A 15612-nucleotide genomic window follows, 5' to 3' on the forward strand; every position below is an offset into this window, starting at 1 on the left:
CATTGCAAAACTGTCCTGCGGGTGTTGAAAATTTACACGTGAATTCACATGGTTCTAAGTTGACCTTTGAAATTCAATGAAAACGCAAATAACAAGAGTTTAGGATTCATTGATGCATTTACAGGAACGCCAGAACGACCAAGGGGCAAGTGGGACAGGCTTGAGTTAAAGGGCTTTTGAAAAGATAATGCTCAGCTATTAACAATTCCACCGTAACTGTCATTTTCTTTCGATCTCTTGTCGGTATCTTAAAAAACGGCTAACTTTTGGCATAAGAACTTTCTTTACAAGTTTTGAGAAATGTCGTCATAAATAAGGCACTACAGTCGAGATTTCATATGAATCTCTTTGCTTTCCTACAAAAGGCCGGCGTCAAGAGCACTTCTATGAAAGGGGCACTTTAGCCCCCCTTGTACCTCCTATAAAAGTGCAACAGAGGCGGTTGTCTCCCCGCGCCCCCCCCCCCCCTCTGCGGCATTTATCAATAAGATATGAAGCCTGCTGATGTTTCAAAATACAAGCCTTTCGACTGCACCGAGTTTTCGAATTCTAGGTGCACTCGAGTTTTCGACATATCTTTTTTTGCCAGCTTTTCTATTTGACAGTCTAATTGAATTGTCATCTATTTTCTAAGATTACAAGTAATAGTTTCGTCAGCAGGGAGATAAAAAATTCAATTTTTATTTTTCTTCTAATTGAATAGGTATTTTGATCAGGTGTTTGTGCTTTTATTGACCTGCAGTAGATCCCCCTCGTTTTATATACCTCCCAACGTCTGCCGCTTCCAAAATGGGAGAGGGGGTATTTTTGCCCGAAATTTTGCTTATCTCCTTACAACGGACAGAAAACTGAATCCACGGTTTCCATATTTGAGTTTTCGTACCGATACCGTCAACTAAAGACTGCTACCAGAAGCTTGGCACGTCCATTGTGACAAGAATACTGTTCCTCCCAAGAATAAGCGGAATAAGTCAGGTTTTTGTATTGTCTATTTGCCTACGCAAGAACAACAATTGCAAAAATTCAGTAGCTGGGAGATTTGTTGCAAATACACAGTCAATTATATGTCTGAAACCATTATCCGGCAGAAGATAATAGCTTTGATTTATAAAACAGTTTTTAAGTGGTTTTAATTTACTTGATTCAAGTCAATATTTTCAAAATTAGTATAGGTTAGGGATACCTTAACATTGAATTGTTAGTTAAGCTAAAAAATGATCACTAATTCGAAGCGTTGTCAGATTAGAAATAAACATAATAACTGCATACAGAATATGACGTTTCACAAAAGGATTGGAGCCACTTCAACAGATACCGTGATGCTATGAAAAGCGCACGTATCTTCTCCTACTTTAACTTAGCATGTTGTCTTTGAGGGGAGAAATTTACAGTGTTTGACGATAAAATTACATTAACTTGAAATGTTGGGGCTGTAGAAATTCATTGATGTTTATACTTGACAATGATGTGTAAATTGTCAGCGATGTGTAAAAAGAACTTCTACAGTCTCAAAGCAAGACAAGAATAACCCTGCATCGTTAATGGGCCACCATTCAGAGCGGGATGGCGAAGAATCACGGCAATAATTAATTTCGGGTTTAGATTTTTATTGTTCTCTACAGAAAAACGAATTGGACTCCCTCATTCTTGGAATTTTCGCTGCCTCGATTTTTTTTTGTTAGACGGCTGGAGTCCAAAAACTGTGCCTAGGCCCATTCTGATTTTCAAAGTGTAGCAATACACTTTGGAGGGCAATATCACGATGTATGCAAAGATAGGCATGACTTACTGAGGACTTAGAAATAGTGGAATTGGTTTCTTTCCTGATCTAATGTAACTGATGCCATAGATTTTCTCGATTTGGTCGAGTTTCGAATGTTGGCATTTCAAAATTTTCTAAAGAAGCTTTGGATGGACCCCATATGGTGTACTATTCTGGTAAAGAGTACAGAAGTATCGTTACCTAGACTGAAATATGTGCCAAGCACATTTATCTTGTAGGACTTATCATTAACTTTAATCTAAAGTACGTACAGATATGCGGTCTGTGAGAAAGCACCGTACACATAGTCACAACGATAATGCATGTTCTTAGAAGGTCCAACGTTACTACAGCCAAAACCATCCTTACAACTCGTAACGCCGATGCCAATGGCGTAATCGTCTGGAAAGCATGTCGCTGTTCGATCGCCAATACAGCCTATTCGTGCTATATGTGTTGTTTTGGGTGGCTTTTCGTTGGGATCGCCCTTTTTAGCGTCGCAAACGTTCGCTAGATTCAAACCACACCAGCTCTGTCGTAATATCGACAGGTCGCAACTTTTCCCAACTGCTTTCATGAATGTTGCAAAAGTGTATTGTTCGTCGGGTACAACGCCGAACTGCGTTGAAAAAAGTTTCGCCAATGGCATGTTGCGACTGTGCGTGAATGGCGCACATCCTGTGTTGCGGCCCGTAAAGCAAACCAACAACACGTTGCTGTTGAGCAGTACGTAGCCCATATTCTTCATTGAGGTCGTCTTTGTGACGTCATAAGCTGTTTTGTCATTGAGAGTTTGGTTTGAAGCCCAGTTTTCCGAGATTGGTGACCAGTCAGTCTCCTGGCCTTTAATCCGGGCTACTAGGGTCCAGCCCCCGGCTAATCCGGGCCGTCGATCTTCATCTGTGCCTCCACCTTTGATGAATTCGCACCAGGTCTAGTTAAGATAAGAAAAACGCGTTTTAATGTGCCTCACGTCTGATTTACTACGGCAAATGTACGTCGCGATTTCGATACCGGTTGGCAGGCCGAACCCTAGTAACCCGCTTGGATCGCCGATATCAGAAGCTTCTTTGATTCACGCTACGAAATTGGTGTATGTATCAGCTTCTCATCTCACGGAGTTGATTTCGCAAATACGGTTGGAACCGGGTCATCATTCGCAATCGGCAATGGAAGAGTCATAAGGCCACCTTCCCGCACTATCTCGCAATAACAAGCACGTCTTCTATGTTTTTTATATGGAGGTTTTCTGTTCAATGCTACTTAGCCTGTTTTATGCCATGTCATAACAAAATATTTTCCTGCTCAGCCACGAAACTTAGTCACAAATCCGTGATAAATTAGAGGCCTTACTGCCACTACTAAACAGTTTATATTTACATCTATTACTACAGTAATTCTAACAAGTGCACTGTCGCCACTGGCCAGCTTGTTCCAAAGGTTTCCTTGCAATTTAGAGGAATAACCAATCAAACAAACTTATTTCTGTACACCTTAAAATTCTATGACCCACCTTAATGTTGTCTAAACTACCTTGAAGGACCTAATTTACAAAAATAAACGCGGTTTGTGCAAATGCCCCGTAAATCGATGAACAAGCCCAGTGCATACTAGCTGTCTTAGGCCCGACTCTTCCACAACCGTATCCATCAAAGCAGCTTGTTACTCCGAGCCCAAGAGCGAAGTCGGCTGGAGTACACGACTTTGTAAATGATCCGATGCAACCGATCCGAACAATATGATTTGTCGGATTTAGATTCGGATTAATGTCCTCTGGGTGGCATATATTTCCAAGGTTTAGGCCACACCACTCTTTCCTCAATTGCAACGTTTTGCTTTTGTCCGGTGAAGAGATTGTATCGCACTTTTTCCCAAATGCTGCCAACAGCTCTTTGAATTTCCATTTCTCGTCAACTATAACCCCAAACTCATTTGTAAACAAACTAGTCAAGTCCTGCCCTAAATTATGTGTGAAGATGGCGCAGAATTTGCTCGGCCCGTCATAGCACACCTTTATTGCATTGTTGACGACCGTAAACCAGCCGTGTGTCTTCATAGTCGAGCGGAGATTAATGTCCCAGGCCGTCTCCGGACGTATGACGCTTGTGTCGGCCCACGTGTTTGAGACTGCTGTGAAGTGGTTCTCGGTACCGTTGACTCGGGCTACTAGGGTCCAGCCACGTTTTCCTATCCGGTCGAAGTCGCAATACGTCTGCATAATGAAAATTCAGTGTGCTTTGATTTTTCCTAAGCTACTCGGTTATTGATACTAGAAGGGCTATTTATTATATCTCTTTATTGCTGCTATTTATCGATTGTATCAAAAGCACATTCGATATTTTATTGGCTTCAACTCGAGCAAAAGTACTAAAGAGCTTCCTAGCTTTTTATTTGTCGATAATTAGTATGTGACTATAGGCTTATCGAAAGTACTGTAGCCAAAGTGGGATGTGTGACGCTCTTCCCAACAGTTAACCAATAAGGGGATGGGTAAGATCCTTTTTTCATAGATTCATTACATTGCATTGCATTGACTGCACTGCCAATTTCATTTGACAAGTATTCTCTAGTGTTAAAAGGATAGTTCTCTAGAATTTTACAAATTTTCTCCGGTTTCGATATTTTTCCAAGGACCCGCTTCTTGCCTGCATACCAAAAGTACGTGAAGTGAATTTAGGTGGGCGTAGTCTAGCAAAAATTGATTGCCAACCGCTGTGCAAGTAAGGAGGCGATTTTCATTAGGCTCTTAAAAAATCGTAATTAACATTCCCTATTTTAGCCGTTGCAACGCTGATATTTGTGTGTTGGTGATTGTGAGCAAAATATGCATGCTGCCAATATTCAATTTCTTGGATTTATTTTTGTAATTTTATTGGAAGTTATTTCGAGAAATGGGGGTTGGTGTGTTGCTCTTTCTTTGAGAAACGTTCAGAATATGCATGTGCTAGCCCAGGTATGCTCCCCCGGAAAGTCTCAGAAACCTGTACCCTTGTTAGAGGAATAAATTTTGTCAGGCATCATGATGATTTGTTAATCGATCAAGACTAAGTCAGGTAGGCTTGTTAATAGAAACCGATCAAAGGGAACCAACCTTGAAGCGCACGCCATTTACCATCAACCAATACGCCCCACTTTTTGCATCTTTATTCTTCTCGTAGATCGACTGGCAGCTTGGCATCGGATTGCCTGGCCTGAAATTAAGAATAATTTCATTAATATAAAATAAATAATATAACATGATATAATATATTTATATACAAGTGACGTATTCTGGATGGGCACGTGTTTGCAACAAAGTTTTGGTCTTTTATTTGTTTCTCATACATTGATACTATTTTGTATTAGAATTAGACTCTATAATTAGAATGGAAGTTTTTCGCACCTTGCATCCAATGGAGTTCAGCCATAGGGAGAGGGAGATGAGCGGGGGTTCTGTCTAAAAATACAGTTTTCTTAAAAAACACCGATTTGAGGTTAACAAGTTCTCGTTTAAGATATCAAAGCTCAGTTTACGCTTTCAAAGTTCTGGTTACGCTATCAGGTAGGCCAATTTTTTCGACAATAGAAGACCTGATTGATGCTTTTGCAAGAGAGACAGGGGTTTATGATGGGGTTTCTCGGACGCAAAGCATCGCAATTCTATTACTGTGTCTGCCCTTTCGGATTTGTGCCATCAGAGACGTAAACATTGCGTTTGTATTGTAAATTTAACTGCAAAAAGATTTTCGCATTCCCATGGACAATCCTTTCTCTAAATCTTTTCAGGCCGTGGTTCCAAAATATTTCAGATACTTTTTACAGCAACTTTTCCTTACAAAAAGCTATACTTTTCCACCTCCTTTGCTCGTTATCCACTTATATGAATTTTTACGAAGATAATCTTTTTCATTTTAGCTAACCACTTGAAAAAATGATCCCTTTATTTCCAGCCTTCTCACTCTGAAGATGCACACTGAATTTGAAACAACCAGAGCTCCGTCCGTTACCTCCAGGGATTGCAAGAGGGGAGATATCTGGCGTGAGTGAAACCTCAATGGTATGTGTTCTTTAAAATTGTTTTAGTATCCATCTAACGTTTCAGTCCGTGGTCTGGGCAACCCCCCCCCTCCCCCTCTCACTGTGGCCAATTAATCAATAAATCGATTTACTTTGAGAAGTGTAATTTGATACTTACTCCCCCTTTTCTCCTGATGGCTTGATTTGAGAAGTAGGAGCTTGCTGTAAAAAGAAAGAAAACAATTTGTTAGCCGTGCCCAATGTATTTCCAGTATTTTACTAGTTTTTGTCCCATTTTTTATAAATTCAGTGACAGAACACTTAAAGACAGATTTGATCAGAGAAAACCTAGCTTTCAACAGTTGAGTTCTTAGTTGCATATCGCTTAACGGCCTTTAAAGCTCAATCTGCAAATGTGCCAGCTGCTAGGTTTGTTAAATGGGCGAGGGGTATCAACATGGATCGCAGCTGCATTGGAAAATGCCGATTGTTTAAGGGTATTTATTGTACGGGGGGCTACCAACTGGAAATACGAGGCACTCTCTCTGATCAAAATTGATTTACCTATCAAGATTAAACGTTGATATAAATAGTGATACTGATGGCATCTATGCTACCAGTATAACTATTCTGTTCATGTTCTGAATCTTCGCTTGGTTAAGATTCTTGTTAGTAGGGATTGACAAATGTATTAACAGAAAATTACAGGACGGCTCGGCCAGTTTTGGGTCCTGTTTCTTTTATTATTTTATCATGTTTCGTTGCATTTGATCGCCTTATGATTCGATGAACAAGTAATATGGTATATTTATCGTCTTCCGAAACCATCCGTTCCTTATTGTACTGGTAGAGACATAAGAATTAGTATTACAACGTATGGTATATTTGAATTTACGTATTTGTTATTTATCTATTGTCTGAAAAATGTGTAAAAGCTGCCGTTATTAATTTGCGCTTCCTTTTCTTTAACCCTTATCCTTAGAGCTCCTAAAAGTTTTTGAGTGCTTTTTTTTGACTTCATCTTTTAAAAGGATGAAATCTACTTTGCACGTAGAGACAAAGCTTTAATTTTATTTCAAAGCCAATTTTATAAACTGTTTCACCTGTTCAAAGTTTGTTAGAGAATAACCTAAGCGTTACAAAAGAACTGGATCTGAAATAACAATTAAGGATTTTGAGTTTTCATGATTTTATTTTAGTTAAAAGCATTCATTTTTACAAGTTTTTTTGTTATAAGTTTTCAGTGCAAAATTGTATACTGCCATTTTTTTCCAAAGTAAGGTTCTACAAGCCACAGAAACAGCATTTCCTCAAAACCAACATAATCGACTTCAACTTAGCTGCTCATAACAGCCCTGAATACATTCGAAAAAACTGGTTTGGCACTTTTGCCCAAAAGGTGGAAGGATTGAAGGATTTCAGGACACCGATAAAATATTGCGACGAAGGAAACTACATCTAACACTCACAAACCCTTTGTTAGGAAGAAATCAGAACCACTCTCCTTGATGTATCCTATGCTCGTTAGAGAGACAAATTCTGACGAATGACCTACCCCCGTCATTGCATGGACAGCATGCGCATTGAATTCAATTCTTTTTGTTCTTGGTTTTTGGCGCAAAGACGGGGGTAGTCTCATTAATATCAAGTCTTCAGTTTATCCATCTCCCCAACAACGAAGATAACTCATTGAGAAATTATTGTGATCTTTTTTTTCATGTTTCAAAACAGGTTACTCTCAAACGCCTCAATTTCACGACTTCCATTTTCTCGATGTTTTCAATTTTACTTAAGTATTAAACTACAGTGGTAACAAACAGTGGTTCTAAAGCCAATCATCACTGAATCACTGACCCAAGAAGCTCACTTTTACCAAGTCATTCACAACTAAATTTGCAAATTGCCTTTTTCTTCAATCATACTTCATTTTACAGGATTAAAAAAATTTAGGCAGATATGCTAAAAAGCTTTGATTTAAAAATAGATACAGCAAATAGTAATGTTATCGAAAAATTTTTGAAATTTGTCTTGGTAAAGGGTTAATGTTGTCAGCACGACAGCATTTTGAATGCAAACTTCTAGATTAAACTCCCGCATGATCCTATGGCCTTTTTAGAAAACTTTCGACGCTTTTCCTTTTTTTCCATCTATAAAATTGTACACTGGGCAGCTCTATTTCTATTCCTCGTGTAATGGATGCATTAAGTCATGGCTAGGCTTGCTATTTTTTAGTGTTTACTTCTTTTGGAAAAAGGTCCGTCCCTATACCAGAGATGGCAGAAGACCAAAATCTTGACATTCCTTTCTTTCATTTAGCTCTATTGTTTTTGCTTTACTTTTTAATACTTGTGATTCTTAAATCTTTATCTGAATTTGTATATCCCGAATGGATATTTTTATCAATTCATTCTTTATAATTCTTCCATCCATCGATTGAAAAGCTAATTTTAAGTTCAGGCCCTTTGTTCTTGATACATTCTTACAGTTATGAAATTTTGCAAGCTGCAATTAACAATTTTTGAAATAGAATCATATCTTTGATGCAATTATGTTTGTTTTAGAAATCATCCACCTTCTACTCTTGTTTTATTCACAGCAACTTAAGCTAAATGACATTTATAGGTTTCTCATAACCGCTCCATGACCCCTAACCCTTCTGTTCCTCCTAGGGTGCACTATTACCCTTTCTCTAATGCTGCCACTTTGGGCTTTTTCTTGACTAGCATTATGTGCACGTTTGTCAAGTACCTTTTTGCAAATTTTCTCTAGGTAGTCCACTCTTGATGTCAAACTGTCGATTTCATCTGGTGTACATGTGTAGGGCTGGTGAGTAACCTGCAAAAATTGTATAGAAGGAAAAGTTACACTCAAGCACATTCAAGTAATTGTTCATTATATAGTTCATTATATAGTGCACATTTATATAGTTCAACTTCTCACGTCTCACCTTCTCACCTTCTCCCCTTCTCACTTCTCACCTTCTCACTTCTCACATTATTCATAGTTTGAGTGCATTCGTTTTAATAGGCAAGACAGTAACATTGAGCGCAGGAGACATGGTAAAAATTCTCAATATTTATGTCCTGGATTGCAGTCCAATCAAGTAACTAATTACAATTGAATAGGTATTTTGGGCTTTCCGTCCATGTCGTAGAGGTACACCTTGCTGGCTTTACTACATTCAATATACTGTTGAATGCCACTGAGAGAAGACGACATATGGAGAAAAGAGTACTGAGGTATATCCTGGCTACGAAATAGACAAATCTACTGAACAATAGGCGATTTTATGTTTCCTTGTGCATAAGATATCAGTAGGGGAAAACAATATTTGCCTGGTTCTGGATATGTCACCGATATACTGGAACAGAACGGCACAAGGAGTAAAGTCGAAACTATGTTTTGTTATCGATGGCAGATGCAAAAACCATTGACTGAATCCCAAGCATGATAATGATCGAGAGATCATTTTGGCTGCATTTGGCTTACCTGTTCTTTGCCACTCTTATAGATCATTTCAAGAAGTACGTTAAGGGATGGTTCAAAAAAGGAAGTACTGATTTTAGGAATTCATTTTGTTGAGGCTTACAACACGAGTACACGTATCATATTGACCTTATTGAATTTATCATTTTAGAATGGGCTTTTGAAAGGGCAAAAGATAAACTCACCTCCTTCGCACAGGTTCCAGCCTCTCCTTTTGGTCCCTGTTGTAAGAGAGAAAATTGTACACGTTTGAAAACCTAGTTTACAAACATCAGACAACACAGGTGAAATTGTCACAGCAAAATATTAAATACTAGTTAGTTGAGAAACCTGCGGCCTCTTGCATCAGCCACTTTTTTACATGATGTCCGCAGGCTAGTTCAACTTGCAATATTTTTTCATCTGTATGCTTTTCCTTCCAACTTTAACCAAAGTGATAAATGAGCAAACTTGGAATTTGTCTTGTAAACGGCTTTTAGTCGATCAAAAGATACAAAGAGAATTCTAACATACCTTTGGACCTTGTGGGCCAACGGTTCCGGGTGGCCCAGTGTGTCCCTGAAAGATTGAAATTGAAGTCAGATGTAAAGAGCCTAAATTTTGTGATGATGATGTTTGGAATTTATAGATGACTTCTTTAATGGGGAATACTTTACAAAAACATAATGTGTAGTGAAAAGAAGTGACATCAAATAACTATTGTAACTACCCGTTTTACATTACAGTCACATTATTGTAATCAGAAAAACCAAAACTCAATGTACCGTCAAAGTGTTAATTGTACCATGTCTTTTTTCACTCCATATCTTGTTTAATTTATTTTTCCATTTAAGTTTTAAACATCCATGATTATGTTTTTGAATTACTTGTATTTGGATCAGTGAGTGAAATATTTATCTCAAATTGTTTTGTTGATATTCCAATCTTCAGCTATTCTTTGCTTCTTCGAGGTGTTTCGTCGTTTCCATATTTGGGAGAAGTACAAAATAAAATAATTTATTAATTTGTCCTTAAGTTATCGCTACATGTAATCGTTATCATCGTTGCTGCTGTTATTCTTGCTGTTGTTGTTGTTGTTGTAGTAGTGAATCAAGAATGAGTACTAAATGTTACCTTTTGTCCTTGTTTGCCATCTTTACCGTCTTTTCCTTTCAGATGAAGATGGAGGATGTTGTCACCTGGAAACGGGCTGTATAGTGCTTGAGCCTTGAGAAAGAAACGATTTTGCTTATATGCCATGCTTATAGCAATTAAGATGCAGTGCATCCCATTCAATGAGAAATATTAAGGTTTGTGCTCGTTTAAGATATGTTGTTTACTTATGTCTTTAAACATATTAGTTTTTATCCGATTCTTATGAAATGTCGCTATTATGGGAGTGGTGATGGGGTGATGGAAGGCAAGAGATAGAAAGAGTGTTATCAATGTATTTATATACAATGTTCTATTGCGAGCCATCTGATATGACATCTTTGTGCAACTTATAGTGATTAAATATATATGCATATGCATATTTGATCGAGTTGCACGTAAAAAATATATCGTTTACTAGAAGATTCAAATAGACAAGAGTAATGTACTCCCCCAAAGACAGTTTTGCTTGTTTTCGACCGTAACAAAGAACTTCTCTCTGGCATACACACCAGTACGAAGATTTTTTAGAGCTCCACTAAGTCAAAAGCTGGAAACGTATAGAAAATATTCGATTCTTTTTGCCGCATGTCCCTGTGCAAAAGCTCCTCTCGGGTATCCATAGCATCTTATACTAAGAAAGGAAAGGTAGGAACAAAATAAAGAAAAAGCATACCAGAGTAGTCAACTGAAGCTGTTGTCTGTTTGTCGCTCCGACTGAGTTTTCCGGCTTTTTGGCAAGATCAGCTATATCTAAACCTCTTGAGATACCATTCTCTTCTTTTACTGGTACAAGCATCAAACCCCCGTCCGGTGATTGTTGCAAAGTGAATCTTGAGTGACCGTTTTTGGTATTATCACCTTCTGTTTCAATTTGCAAACCGGGTTGATCGATTTTATCCTCGTCTTTCTTTTTATTTGCGAGAAATTGCGCCATCGTATTCCCAGTATTGTCTTCCTCTTTTTTCTCAACATTATTTTCTATTCCATGTTGTTTCAACATTTCTGCTAACTGACTAAGATTTATACCTTTGATGCTATCATTATTTTTATTGTTCTCTTCGCTCTCCGATTTTTGAGCGTTTGCGCCAGGTGATTGCGACGTTACTTCGCCATTTGGCGATATTTCGACAGTCTGATCTTTCGGTTTATCGTTGCTCTGTTCTTTTTGTTTTGCTAGCAGCGCCCCTACATCAAGATTAACTGTGTTACCATCTTTTCCACCTTTCATAGCATTAATTAGCGATTGAAGGTCGTTAAACTCCTGTGTTTTGACCGACGTGGATGATAACGTTTGCTGCTGTGGAGCAGCATTGCTCTCCTCATTGTTCGAATTTTTATTTTGTTTATTAGCATTGACTGCTGCGAGCAAGTCATTAAGATTTAGGCCTCTTTTATCGCCACAACAATTGTCTATGATTAATGTCGCAAGAAGAACAGCTAGTATTCTGTGCAATGCCTTCATTTGGATAGTTCTTTCGTCGTCCCTCAGCTAGGTAAAGGAGCAGATATTCAACTTAACATTTAGACGAACATTTTTGGATCCTAAAGTAAACAATTTTGGATCCTCAAACGAATAACTGCGAAAAGCCTTCGCTTTTACGCTGCTCTCTCTGAAACAACGCCTTGGCTTTAAACACCAAAGTCTTGCTGCTAGAGAACCTAGCTAAAATTTGGATGGCTAGATGCGCCTTTTTTGGTACGAATTTAACATTACTTTAAAGGTCGTATATGTATTGCCTGACAAGACGATCAAATGGTTAACAGCGTATGAAAGGCATGCGTTCAAATGGATTGTTTCTGTATGGGTTCTTAGTATAATCTTCAGTATTTTTACAAGCTGTATTCAGAAATTCACTTATCTTCTAATTAAATCTTGAATATTCAGAATTTTACATATCATCAGAATAAATTTATATGATAAACTTCGAAATGAACAGAAATCATAAAATTTTTATGTCATCTTCTCAAATCATGTATTCTTTAAATTTTAATTTTCCCATCTTCAAAGTTAGGGCTGGAATTTAATTCTTTCCGGTAGGACAATATCTCTTTTAACGACTTTCGACTTACCTCCTTTATTTCTGGTATTTAAAGAACAGTTTTTGCTGTGCATCTTTTAATGCTACACTATTTTTTGTTATTTTCGATTCAGAGTATTCATTATTACGATTAACAAATCTATTATTGTATTGATATATTTCAAATCAAATATCATTTTTAAAATTTGTTCGAAAAGATTCTCAGTACTCTAAAAAATGAAATACTAAGTTTTGGCGAATAATGCCATTGATGTTTTCGGTAAATTTTAAAGTTAATCGAACTGTTTAGAGGGCGATCTCCATATCTGAGATGAAAAATAAAGCTTCATTGAAGAATTTATCTTTGGTTTCCTGGAAAAATGCGGTTTCGTCCTTACTTTGTCGTTACGAAATTATCTTCAAGTAAGCAAAATAAATCATACCTCGCTAAAAGCATTGAATTTCTGATTATACCAGTATCACACGAGCATTTCGCTGTCATGTCCATTCCATAACGGATGTTTTACGATGAAAATTTCTATTCAGTAATGTTAGGCCGAAATGTGATGGAATCCTAGCAATGACTTCATGATCGCACTGTTATTCGACGCATCGTAACAGGTGGCGATATTCGTAACTATACGCCAGAGAAGCAGGCGCTTAAACATTGAAAATGTTGGGTTCCTTAGTATAAATACTGTTAGTGATTAGAACAGTGAAGCGATATATTGCTTGATACTAGCTTATAATCCCAAAAGTTAAGCGCAATCAGTATTGCGATAAAAAGTAACACATGATTTGCTAAAACGGAACTAAGCTTGATAATAACTAACGTCCCACGCAGCTGAAATGAAATCAATTGTTTTACATAACAAACTGTTAGATGCAAAAAAATTATTATCTATATTGAAAATATGAAATTTGATTTTATCCTTGGATTAAATTTTGTGATTTTGGGTGTCGAAAAACAGCAGGTTGTCCCCAATCAAAGTTGTATACTGGTGGGCATTTATTCAAATGAATGTTATACTTGTAAGAATATCACCGTATATTATCTTTTTATGTCAATAGAATTCTTGGCCATCACTGCAATTTCAAATCAGTCCCTTTTGCTATAGGAAAGTGTTAGTCTGAGTGACAAGTTGGCCCGTTGTAAAAATTGTCTTTGAGGCTGGGATTTCAAATTTCATTGTACGACCCTATTTCCTTACGATCTCTCAAATTATTAGGCTTTTTTATTAGTCAGAGTACAAGCTTGATATTGTCTTGCTAGTTTAATTAGGTTTAATGAAATTCAAAGAAAAAACATTCAGTGAGGTGGCGTAAATAGAAAAATTCATAGGAGAGGCAAAACACATAGATTTTCCGACAAAAATTTATCAAGACTTGATATTTTTAAAAATAACAGAACGACATCAGAACTGAAATTTTTATATTTTGAGATATTTTTATGTTTATTCAGCTTAACAATCTTTCTTGTCAAAATGTTATTCTGCGTTGAAAAAACAACCATGTTAAATTTCCGAAAAAATAGCAGTTAAGCTTCATGGCGAGGGGGGGGGGGGTTTGCAGTTACTGACTCCCATTTATCAACGCTACTGTTTCAGTCTTAAAGTTTTGCTTTAAGCGATTCCGGTTAACGTAATTTCAGGGTTATGATTTGCTGGAACATTTCCGATGTCCTCAATTTGCTTAAATCGTAATATCAACAAGAGACTCCAAACTACCAAGTTTCAAAAGGCCTTCATCTAGTCACAGAATTCTTTTTCCGAAATAATCTACCCTGTGTTGAAATTCATAGTTGGAGTCATTTCGACAAAATGCCTTTTACAAAAAAGTTTTAGACTACCAAACAAGCAGCCCACCTTTGCAATCACATTTGAATGTTTCATTTTTCCATTAGCATTTGTTCAAAACTTGACAAAGTGATAGATAATGAAAGCCAATTCGAAAAATCTTACTTGTGGGAGAAAGTTAAATTCTTTTTTTTGTTACTGCAAATTAGACCACCAGATAATTGTGAACATTTTGTTTAATTTAGAAGTGTAGTTGGCTTGTAATCCATGCATTTCTAGCAAGTGTTTTATACACAAAGTTTGCATCGCAAATTGTTTCTTAAATTTGATTCCAAGGTCCTATATTTATTGGAAATATTGGGAAACGGAGGTTGTGAGACAATTGTAAAGAAAATCCCTACTTTTTCATTGGTATACTACACAAATTTCTCGGAAACAAGAACCCTGCCCTGACATGACATATCTTGCCCTGACAATGTTAGTTTGTGCAGATTAACAGTATCGTTAAACTATCCATGCTCCTCCAATAATCCACTCGCCCTGCCAGACTTAGTAGCTCACGAAGCTGTGTGTTTTGTGTGTTTTGCTGTAACATTTTCATTTACCTTAAGGCCAGAACAAGATATTCGATATGGAGTTAATCGGAGCCAGATTTTCCTGTTGAGCCTCTTTTTACATAAGTTGCTTGGATATCAAAGACAGCAGCTTTCTCGATCTCGTGTGTATGGAACAAGTGATTCTGCCATCTGGCAACATCGTTTAGATAACCGAGAGTGTGCCAAAGTCTATTTCAACGACATGTTTCAGATAATTGGCACAGCCCTGTCGTCTTTACATCTAGCAGTTTTGAAATCGATCGACATAAAAACTAAAAAGCTGCTGTGGTGTAGACAAAAGTAATTCGTTTTTTCTCTTGGACTCCAATGGTAATTTTCCCATTGGCACGCGGTACTGATTAGAAAAACATACCGATGCTCACGTTTCTGACTGGCCTATTTTGAACGACAACTTAATTGATATTTTCCATCTTGTTCTTTCGGACCCTTGATCGGACGTTTTATCATTTGAGGAGTGTCAGACAAAAAAGCTTCAAGTATGCTGTAAAATGATGCTTTTTCAAAGCCATTTTCAAATTTCGTACCGCCAAAATTTGCTAGGATACGTTGTCTAAGACTGAATCAAATTGCTCATCAATAGAATTGTCCAATGATCGCGAACTAATTCAAGAATTTGTGATGGTTAAATTAAGGAAATGCGCCACAATTTACTTTTAGATTCATGTATTACTGACACTCGTGCAATTTGGACTACTGTTCTTTCTTCAAAGATGTTTTTTAGAAAATTTTTATTTTTATTTTTTCTCATTGTTTGAAGTCATCTCTTGATAAGGGTGAATGTTAATGAGGTCATGGAAACGAGG

General features: G+C 37.3%; 1 protein-coding gene across 2 annotated transcripts; it reads right to left on the bottom strand.

Moving 5' to 3' along the window:
• Positions 1–456: 456 nt before the first annotated feature.
• LOC135688898 (uncharacterized) lies at positions 457–13000 on the bottom strand. 2 transcript variants are annotated; one of them, XM_065205954.2, is made up of 9 exons: positions 12840–13000; positions 11052–11867; positions 10358–10450; positions 9758–9802; positions 9430–9465; positions 8507–8593; positions 5937–5980; positions 4854–4953; positions 457–2696 (listed from the first exon to the last, which is right to left on the bottom strand). In XM_065205954.2, the coding sequence occupies exons 2-9, from the start codon at positions 11838–11840 to the stop codon at positions 2022–2024; spliced, it is 1869 nt and encodes a 622-aa protein (XP_065062026.2). In that variant the 5' UTR covers positions 11841–11867; positions 12840–13000; the 3' UTR covers positions 457–2021. The 2 variants fall into 2 exon arrangements, with proteins under 2 accessions (XP_065062026.2, XP_065062027.2); XM_065205955.2 differs by having other exon boundaries at positions 2554–3974.
• Positions 13001–15612: the final 2612 nt, after the last annotated feature.

The sequence above is a fragment of the Rhopilema esculentum genome, chromosome 9 (assembly GCF_057945365.1).
Source record: "Rhopilema esculentum isolate cy_ngs chromosome 9, ASM5794536v1, whole genome shotgun sequence".
Taxonomy (NCBI): domain Eukaryota; kingdom Metazoa; phylum Cnidaria; class Scyphozoa; order Rhizostomeae; family Rhizostomatidae; genus Rhopilema; species Rhopilema esculentum.

What these genes read in the sequence shown, in the direction of transcription:
- LOC135688898 (XM_065205954.2), bottom strand. Translation starts at nt 11,840, where the DNA reads ATGAAGGCATTGCACAGAATACTAGCTGTTCTTCTTGCGACATTAATC. An exon ending in ATGGCAAACAAGGACAAAAG is followed by an intron (nt 9,803 to 10,357) that starts GTAACATTTAGT and finishes TCAATCTTTCAG; the next exon opens with GGACACACTGGGCCACCCGG. An exon ending in TAGAGAAAATTTGCAAAAAG is followed by an intron (nt 5,981 to 8,506) that starts GTACTTGACAAA and finishes TTCTTTTTACAG; the next exon opens with CAAGCTCCTACTTCTCAAAT.